The sequence below is a fragment of the Rhinolophus ferrumequinum genome, chromosome 21, assembly GCF_004115265.2.
Source record: "Rhinolophus ferrumequinum isolate MPI-CBG mRhiFer1 chromosome 21, mRhiFer1_v1.p, whole genome shotgun sequence".
In the NCBI taxonomy this organism is placed as follows: Eukaryota; Metazoa; Chordata; class Mammalia; order Chiroptera; family Rhinolophidae; genus Rhinolophus; species Rhinolophus ferrumequinum.
The window spans coordinates 37,135,688-37,145,697 of record NC_046304.1 but is presented as its reverse complement, the minus strand read 5'-3'; the positions used below and the strand labels follow the sequence as shown (position 1 = coordinate 37,145,697).

Genomic DNA, 10,010 nt, shown 5'->3' with positions numbered 1-10,010 from the left:
ATTTAACTTAAGGAAACAATTTAAATGTTTCAGGGAAGGTGTGAATTTTTCGGCCAGGGGAGTTGAATGGGGGGAGCAAATAAATAAATTTCGTTCAGTTCAACAATGTGTTTCCGATCCCCACTGGTGAGAGCACACCCACAGCTCCCAATGTGTCTGGAGGCTGACATACCTGCAGTGGCTCCCAGCCCAACTCGGGAGTCTGGGGGTAGCCCTAAGGCACTGCACACACCTGCTTCCGACACATGGACTTGCTCGACTAGAGCTGTGAATATGAGGACCTGTGAGGAAGATCAGGCTTCTGAGGAAGCTTCTGCCAGTGAAATCCATTGGGGATTCCAGGAGGAAGCAGCTGTAGCTTCAGGATGGGTGGGGCAGGGTCTGTCTCATGGTGGGTGTTTAGGGGACCTTATCCAGGAAGAGAGACTTCTCCATGCACCAGGCCAGGTGCAAAGTTTATGCTATTTATTCTAAGTTTCTAGGGAACAAAACCCAAAGCCAAGCAGTGATTAAGAAATTTCAATAAATTATCTAGTCTTATAACATTAGAATTAGTGGGAGAAAAAAACTTCAAAATCATCTATCCACCACTTACCTAAAGTCACTTAATTCACTTTCTCAAAACTACATCTCCAAATGTATACATGTTTCGTTCTTGTTTTAAATATTCAAGGTGTATGTTTGTACAAAACATTTTAATAGTCATATAAAATGATTTCTAAACAAGGATAAGACTAGAAACAACAACAAAAAATACAACAGAGATTCTGAAGAGTGATTTATTTGTACATATCAACCACTATTCTTACGCAAATCAGAAGCACAACCATCATCTCACACCTGTTAGATTAGCTGTCATCAACAAGACATGAGATGACCAACGCTTGTGAAGATGTGAACACAGGAAACCCTGAGGCACTGCTGGTGGGAATGCAAACTGGTGCAACCACTATGGGAAACAGTGTGAAGGTGCCTCAGAAACTTAAAAATGGAACTACCATATGATCCAGCAATCCCACTTCTGGGTATTTATCCAAAAGAAATGAAATCACCATCTCAAAGAGATACTTGCACCCTCATGTTCATTGCAGCATTATTCACAATAGGCAAGATACAGAAATAATCTAAGTGTGTCCATCAACCGCCAACAGATGAATGGAGATAAAGATATTCTCAGGCATTATAGCTGAGAATATTATATATACAGAGGAAGCCCCAAAAAATGTATACACATTTTAAGAAAGGAAAACTGTAGTACAATTGTAATACTCAATATATACCGACAACAAAAGATGAACACAAGTCACATTTGACTTCTGCGATTACAAGAGGGGCTCAAAGTGGTTACCATCAGCGTCCAGACACTTCTGATTATGGCGAACTACTGCTTGAGCAACGTTGACTAAAGTGTCCACTTGTATACATTTTTTGGCACCCCCAGTTTTTATATATATATATATATATATATATATATATATATATATATATATATATATATATATATAAAATATACCACATATGTATAATGGAATATTATTCACCCATAAAAAAAGAAAGAAATCCTGCCATTTGCAACAACAGGGGTGGACCTAGAGGGCATTAAGCTAAGTGAAATAAGCCAAACAGAAAAAGACAAATACTGCATGGTATCCCTTATATGTAGAATCTCAAAAAGAAGAAGAAGAGAGGGGAGAGAGGGGGCGGAGGAGGAGGAAGAAGTCAAGCTCATGGAAACAAGGAGCAGAAAAGTCACTGCCAGGGCCTGGGAGTGGGTGATACAGGGAGAGGTTGGTAAGAGTACAAACTTTCAGTATGTCTGAGGATCTAATGTAAAAACATGATGACTATAGTTGATAACACTGTATTGTATAATTAAGATTTGCTAAGAGAATAGAACTTAAATGTTTTCACCAAAAAGAAAAAGAGATAAATTATAATAAAATTTTGTAACATTGTTCTCTATTGCCAGTGTGACTTACTATTATGTATCCACATCTGTCATGGAGATTGCAAATATTCTTCATGTGTATTAGGATGAAAAAAATCCGCCAAAACAGGTGCAAGGGCTAAGAGAATACCCTTTCTTGTTGCCTTTTGTTACCTCTGTTTATAAAAATAAATCTCCCCTGAGAAAAGCCTCTACGAAATGCCTCTAGTGGTAATTTCTGGAATGGAATTAAAGAGATTGCTGTACAAAGGCCAAGGAGGCGGGGGACCAAAGTGGACTGTGGTGTCAATCCTAAAGTGAGATGTCAGCAGAGGTGGGGTGTCTTGACTGTGAAGTCTATAAAAGCTCAGTTCCTCTATCACCGAGAGACAGACTCTGCTCCATCTGGGCTGAAGCTGCAGGAGCTCCCTCCTAGAATCCCCAAGGGATTTCACTCAAAGAAGTCTCAGAAGCCTGGGTCCCTCCTTGAAAAGCCCTACAGTCAGCATGAACGAGCATGTGTATAGGAAGAAAGTCTTACAGTACCAGAGGATGGCACCCAGCGTCTATGGGGGAGCTGGAGGCCACGGCACCCGCATCTCGGTCTCCAGTGACATGGTGAACTATGAGAATGACATCGCCAAAGGGAACCTGCTTTTTGGCAATGAGAAGATGGCCATGCAAAACCTGAATGATCGCCTAGCAAGCTACCTGGAGAAGGTGCGGTCCCTGGAGCAGGCCAATGTTACACTTGAAGGGCAGATCAAGAAGTGGTACGAAACCAACGCGCCCAGCATCAGTCGGGACTACAGCGCCTATTACAAACAAATCCAAGAGCTGCAAAATCAGGTGAGGGCTGAGGCCTGGGTTTTCTACTCCTCTGTCTAGCTTCGTGATGTACCAAGAGGGCATACACATTAGGTGGGTCTAAATGGATGCTGTAAAGCAAATTGGGCTGAAATGCTACATCTGTACAAATGGTATAGTCTATCATCTACTCTTAGTGCTGCAGCACCTGACTACATAGTAGGATGACTACAAATCATACTTTTGAAAGTTTTTAAATCTAATTATATAGAAAATATGAAGATTTTATCCTCCCGTCTTACAAACTGTTTTTCTGTCATAGTTTTACCAGATCAGGGCTAAGTGAACAGCAAACATTTTTTCTGAAAGGAGCTAAATTTTTTAAGTGATAATAAATCTTTCTTAGTTTTTCACCTAGTTCCCAACAACTTTTGGAACCCCAGGCAATTTTGAGTTTCCTCCTTTCATTTATGTAAAGGGTGTAAGACGAGTATTCGAATACTGTATCGTACATTCCAATGATGAAGTGAGTCAGGGTGGAAGTGGAGAAGGGTATGGGTCTTTATGTTACCTGGATTTTACAGTGTCCTGCGGAATCATCTGGTCGTCATCACCAAGCAGTGCAGAAACCACTTGTACAGTAATACGATGTTCTATTGCCCCCAGTTCAAATGTATTGCAATCGTATCAGAACCTGTTCCCACATCATCCAAGAAAGGTGCACTTCTCTGTTTTATCAATTGTGTGGAATGAAAGAAGACTTTGCTCCTAATTGAACATTTCAGATACAGCACAGACTATTTGCACTGCTTTAATATTCTTATCTGATCAAAATAAGTGTCGGCCCTTTCGTTTTCCTTTCTATTTTAACATGTGCTTTCCTTTAGAGAAAAGGCTACTTACTTACCAACAAGTCTCTTTTTTCCTGTGTTGTGTTAGACGTCTGGACGATTTGATTCAGACTCTACGGGGCGTTACTTTGGGGTTCCAGGAACTATGTGGATGTAGGAGGCAAAGGTGTTTAAATTGCCCTTTCTGCCAACAGGTCATTCTTCTCAGGCCCGCAAAAAACATACAAAATCAGCCAACCATTCTCCCCTAGCTGTCTCATGGTTCTTGTTTCTGAATCTACTTTGGATCATCCCAAATACACAGGCACAGCCATTTCTTCCCTTTAGCTGGGCAGACTCAGTATTTGAAGGAATGCAGCTTGCTCCAGGACTGGATCTGCTGAAAGAAACATGTCATTATAACATCTTCCACAAGCAGACTTCTGATCCATGTGCATCTTAAAGAATTCACCCACTAGGTCATGGCTTAAGCTCAGGGGCTTATCCTGATAGTCCCAGTGACTACCTCAATTCCCACCACAGATCGAGTGTCCATTCATCAGCCAATAGTTAGCAGACACTAACGAGGTGCTGGGACCACGCCGGGCACTGGGAAATAGGATGGTGAACATGATGTAACTTACGGGAAACAGGCATGGACGAAGGCAACATTTATCCCACACAGAGGGGGAAGTGCTAGCACGGACGGCCGTGTAGGATACTGAGAGCACCAGCAGTTCATCCCGCTGTTTTGAGGAAATCAGTGAAGGTCTGAAGGAATGATAAACTGAGCGGTGGAGGAAGAGTTCACCCAGTGAGAGAAGCTAAGAGGAACATTCTAGGCAGGAACAACATCAAAGGCAAGACACTCGATAAGGTTTGATGGTTCAAGGTGAATTAAATTCTCTTTTTGTGAAAAAAAGAGAAAGCGGACCAGACCCTGGGACTAGAGTTGCATTTTACAAGTCTTGATGTTAAATATCCATATCATTATTCTTCCTGTTTTCATGTGGCAATTATTGAAATAAAAACATCGTCTTTGATTGAATAGTAGTTGTACCTGAGGATCAACTCCTATCCAGTTGAAAATGTCATTCTTTCTCATGTGTTTTCCAGATTAAAGAAGCTCAACGGGAAAGAGCTAAATGTATCCTGCTAATTGATAATGCTAAACTGGCTGCTGAAGACTTCAGACTAAAGTAGGTCCTCTAACGCCATGGCAAAACTTCCTGGGAAGGAATATCTTTTAGTAGTCCTTCATGACATTCAGCTTTCTGTATCACTGTTGGTAAAGGAGCTACCACTAAATATTTCCAGAATCCTAGAAACTATCTGGTCTAGCCCAGCACTCACAGCTGGACTTCTCTCTCCCACAGTCTTAAGATTTGGTCACCCAGCGCATAACTAAACATCTCCAGTAACTACCACTGTTCTCATTGGTTAGCTCTAGTTGCTAGAACATTCTTTTTTAGTAACCTGGCACCTACCTTCTCACATACCAAGCCTAATGCTGCCCTCCAGAATAATAACAAAGCAATTTAAAACGCCCCTTCTTCCTAAGTGCCCTTCTGTTATCTAAAGAGACTCATTTGTCTACCTCAGTGATTCTGCATGTGAGTCACCCATGTTCCTTCAAGTGCAGACAGGTGTCTGACCAAAGTTCCAGGATGACTCTTAATGCTTTCTAGTTTGCCAGTGCTTTGCAATATAGTCTGACCAAGCAAAGAACTAGGACTATGATTAAAGCAGTTCAAATCGTGTTCACTCGCGTAGTCATATCACACTACACAGGATCAGAGTTGTTCCTCAGAAACCGCTTCTACACTTAGGTTTCTTCACCTGAACTTGTACAATACCTCTGCACTAACAAGTCCTTTGTGGTTTAAAAGGGTGGCATATGAATGCTACAGGGATCAAAAAGAAGGAAACGAGAAAGCAGATCTGAAGATTAAAGCAGTAGAAGTTCATTAATTCCAGTCAATATCTGGGTGTCCCACTGCATTATCATTTTTTTAAAGTTTGCTACTTTAATAAAAATGGGAGTATATAAAAGTGTAGAGGAGAATACATGAATTTTTAAGATAATTCACTTTGGATGCATCTGTTGACAAAGCAATAAAAATAAATTGATCGTGAACATTCATTAAGTAAGTCTAACTAACCATTATTTAACATCAGTAATGAGAACCCTTTGCTAGCACAGTGATTAAAGCAAACTTAAAATTTTTCTTTTCAAATATATCCTAGAATTTAGGAACTTTTCAAAGTAATTTCAGATTTTTTTTTCTTTTAACCAATCATTCCAAATCACAGAGATTATATTATGGGGCAAGTTACCTGATTCTTAGGTTCCCGTGAACATTTTTGAAATGTCTAAAGGGGGACACAATAATGTATTGAAACTGATCTTCTCCTATACCACATACACATCTATCTTATCATATGAAGATGATGTCTTCTATAGTAGCTTCAGAAGGACTCAGGGATCTCTGCTTATTACTGAATCCACAGGTATGAGGCTGAGCGAGGACTGCGCCTCACCGTGGAGGCTGATCTTCAGAGCCTGAGTAAGCTCACTGACGACCTCACCCTAAGTAAAACAGACTTGGAGATTCAAATTGAAGAACTGAATAAAGACCTGGTTCTCCTCAGAAAAGAACATCAGGAGGTAAGAAAGCACTCAGAAGTATTGGTACTGGGCATGATGGAATGGCAACCATAATGACGAGGGGGAGGAGGAGAAAGAGGAAGAGGAGGAGACGTGGTGCTGGGGATGGTGAAGGTGACAACCCCAATGACGTACGCCCCACCTTCTTTGCAGAAGGTCTCTGCTGGGCTTAAATAGCTTAGAGCAATGCCTGGACCATAAAAAGCCCTGCCTTTTTCACCCGTTCCCAATGAAAGAAGATGTATTGCCTTTCCTGCCCAGCCTCTTCTGAGACTATGCTTCAGACGATAATCAATCAGGCTTTTCACCCTCGTAGGAAGTGGACTGCCTACGCAAACAGCTGGGCAATACTGTCAACGTGGAGTTGAAGGCTGCTCCAGGCCTGAACCTCAGTGCCATCATCAATGAAATGAGGCAGAAATATGAAGTCTTGGCTGACGAAAACCTTCAGAAGGCCAAAGAAGAGTTTGAGATACAGGTAATAGCATCATTCTAAAGGATAAGCAAAGGTGTGGGAGTTGTCCTCCGAAAAGAGATTAACTCTTTTCCTTCCTTCCTTCCTTCCTTCCTTCCTTCCGTCCTTCTTTCCTCCCTTCCTTCTTCTCTTTCTCTCTCTCTCCTCTCTTTCTCTCTGTCTTCCCTTATTTACTTATTTTTTCATTTTCGGAATTTTAGAGAGAAAGTCTTCAGCAACAAGTCACAATAAACACTGAAGAGTTAAAAGAATCTGAGGTTCAACTAAAGGAGCTGAGCCGGACCTACCAGATGGTGGATATAGACCTCAAGTCTCAACTCAGTCTGGTAAAGCACATCTAACTTCCTGCTCTCAATGCAGCATGTGTTTACTATGCGCCTGTGTCAGGAACTCCAGAAATGCAAAGACCTATAAGAAATAAGCCCTCCCCTTGCAGAGCTGGCAGTGAAACCGGCCAAACAACTGATTACAATTGAAGGACAGAAAGAAATCAAGGAAAAGGGCATTGTATTGCAAGGATGCAGGAGGAAAAGTACATCTGGAAGGCTTCACAGGGAAGGTAGCATTTAAACTAGATCTGAAAACTTGAGATAAATTTTTAAGCTGGAGAATAGAGGTAAAGACATTTCTAGGCTCAGCAAATCAGTCAGCTCATGGTAAAGCATGCTGGGGTAACAACCCCCAAAATCATAGTGGCTTACAACAATACTGCATCCATTATGGCTTGGCTACCGCTCTGCTCCATGACATTTCCACTCCAGAGGTAAGGCTGAAGGAGTAGACCCTAGCTGGGGCATGCCAGTGTTGTGGCACAAAGAAAAAAAGCAATGGTCAGACCACGTGATCGTTTTTAAAGCTTCTCCTCAGAAAAGGCACTTGTCAGTTTCACTTGCATTTCTTTAGCCATAGATGTCGCAGGACCAAGCCTGGTGTCAACAGGATAAGAAAGTCTAATCCTCCACAGGGATGGGCACCACAAATAACAGGGAGGGGAGGCAAATAGAGAGAACAGCGAGTGCAAAGCTGAAAACAAACAAAAACTCCAAGAGCTAGGGACCCTAGATGACTGGCTGAGGTTGCCTAGATGGAAAGAGTGGGAGATGAAACTAGAAATATGCACGATGCCCACAATAACTAGCTGCAGAAATTTTTCTCAAAAGAAATTAAAATTGATCCACTTCTTACATCAAGTCCTCAAGTAAGAAACGTTCACTTTTTCTTGTGCTCGTAGAAAGACTCTTTGGAGCGTACACTGCAGGCTACCAAAGATCGTTATAGTAGCCAGTTGGCCGAGAAACAGGCAATGTTGAACAGCCTAGAGGCCCAGCTGATGCAGATTCGGACTGACGCAGAGAACCAGAACAGAAAATACAATGATCTCCTCGGCATAAAGACCCGGCTTGAGCAGGAAATTGCTACTTACCGTCGCCTTCTGGAAGGAGAAGATATAACGTAAGGCTCTTAGAACCAAGGGATATGTGTCAGTGTCTATTTTAATGTCCACACATTAAAACCTGTCACTCATTCCCCAGCACCAATGCAATTCCTAGCACAAAAGCAATTACACACACACACACACACACACACACACACACCCCAACAGCAACAACAAAACAAAAATATACCCAAAAGTACACACATCCCCAAAAAAACCAAGTACAGCCTTTGTACTTGAGGTCGTGTCGTAGGACAGTTGGAAGATGGTTGTTATATAGATGACACAGATTTTCACTAACGCTAATTTTTATGATTAACACATAATTGCCAGCACAATAACTTTTTAAAATTCTCATTGAGAGGTCATGAATTGAACAACAGGCCACATAGGTCTGTGGGAACCAGTGTAAGAATCACCAGCGCTGCAGCACAACTGTCTTCAAATACCACTCAATAAAGTCATCAAGAGCACACAAGATTTCAACTTCCATTGTAGGTTTGTTATTTTAATTAGAAAAACTAGCACATGTTAAATGTGTCAGTTTGGAAGGTAAGCATTTTTCAAGTTAAAAAGTAAGACACTCAAGTTAGAAGAAACAAGCATAGTAAAAGGGGAAAAAATACAAACACAGGATTAAAACACACATCACTCAGATTTTATTTTGAAACAAAAAAGGAGGGCAGTGCTTCATTTTCAAAATGACATTAACACTTTTTTCTGTTTCTTTTTCTTCTCTTAAAAAAAACAGAACTACAGAATTTCAGTTAAGCGCGGTGGGGGAGAGAGGTAAGTGTTCTAATTTTCACATATTCCTATAAGACTGAATTCTCACTCAGTAGCTTGCCACTTATCATCTGCCACTGGTGAAAAGTAAAGAGAGATCAGTTCTCAAGTGAGCAGATATTACCCTAGGGACTCTGAAAATCAGGCACATCACATAAATAAACCCTCCATGTGGGAAATTTGTCACACTCCCCATGACAGGGTGATTTTCTTGGCCCCATGCTATTGTTGTCCTGAGACATCCTGAGATCCTGAAAATGAAAAATAAGATGAAAATATGCATTGTTGTTTGATTCAATACTGTATGTTTCTCTTTGAGGGTGGGGAGAATAGAAAATTTATAAATTTGTGGAGAGTGGAACATTTTCTGCATTTATTTATAAAATGGACTTAAGATCATTTAAGAAAGAAAATGGGTTAGCCATTTTTTTAAGAAGGAAGTACGTGCAAAATGATAATAATTAAAAGTTGAATATTATAAACCAGCATGCATGTGTCTATATTAACATTTTGTATTTAAATCTAAATTCAGAGGTAAAGAAAACCAGGGTGATTAAGACAGTCATACAAGAAACAGTGGATGGCAAGGTTGTGTCATCTGAAGTCAAAGAGATGAAAGAAGATATATGAACACGTGCCAGAAGGAGATGCTGCTGAGGTTTTGAAAGAAATGTAGCTATAATTTTTGCTCCCTGCAAGAAAGCGTCCATCAGAAAGCACCGTTAATACTTTCTAATGATTACAGGAGAAAAAAAAAAAAAGTCCATTTATCAGTCTCTGTAATTGAATATAAATGTTTTACTCAAAGGAGCTTCAAACTGCCTGCAAAAATGAAATTCAATGAGCATTAGGACATTTAAAATATCATTACTGCCATCTTTACCACGAAACACATTAATTACAAGCTATAGAACACTTAATATCAATTCCCTAATGTTCCTGAAAATTACAGCACATTTCAATTATACTAAACCTCGTGGAACAGAGTCTATGCAAATAAAACTCTCTAATTTTTCCTATTTCTGAATTGCAAAATCTCCTTTCAGAGGCCCCTGGATTCTTGATTAAGCTAATTTCTTGGT

The 10,010-nt window shown here is 40.5% G+C and overlaps 1 protein-coding gene across 1 annotated transcript; it reads left to right on the top strand.

Moving 5' to 3' along the window:
* The first annotated feature begins 2,306 nt into the window (after window positions 1–2,306).
* KRT20 (keratin 20) lies at window positions 2,307–9,826 on the top strand. Its single transcript, XM_033089046.1, has 8 exons — window positions 2,307–2,776; window positions 4,681–4,763; window positions 6,076–6,232; window positions 6,549–6,710; window positions 6,908–7,033; window positions 7,939–8,159; window positions 8,894–8,931; window positions 9,461–9,826. Exons 1-8 carry the CDS (start codon window positions 2,435–2,437, stop codon window positions 9,556–9,558), a joined length of 1,227 nt encoding a protein of 408 aa, XP_032944937.1. The 5' UTR covers window positions 2,307–2,434; the 3' UTR covers window positions 9,559–9,826.
* Window positions 9,827–10,010: the final 184 nt, after the last annotated feature.

Bases quoted from the DNA above. Each gene is read 5' to 3' on its own strand.
- KRT20 (XM_033089046.1), top strand. From the start codon at position 2,435: ATGAACGAGCATGTGTATAGGAAGAAAGTCTTACAGTACCAGAGGATG. The intron at 2,777-4,680 runs GTGAGGGCTGAG...TGTGTTTTCCAG, and splicing joins TCCAAGAGCTGCAAAATCAG to ATTAAAGAAGCTCAACGGGA. The intron at 6,711-6,907 runs GTAATAGCATCA...TCGGAATTTTAG, and splicing joins AAGAAGAGTTTGAGATACAG to AGAGAAAGTCTTCAGCAACA.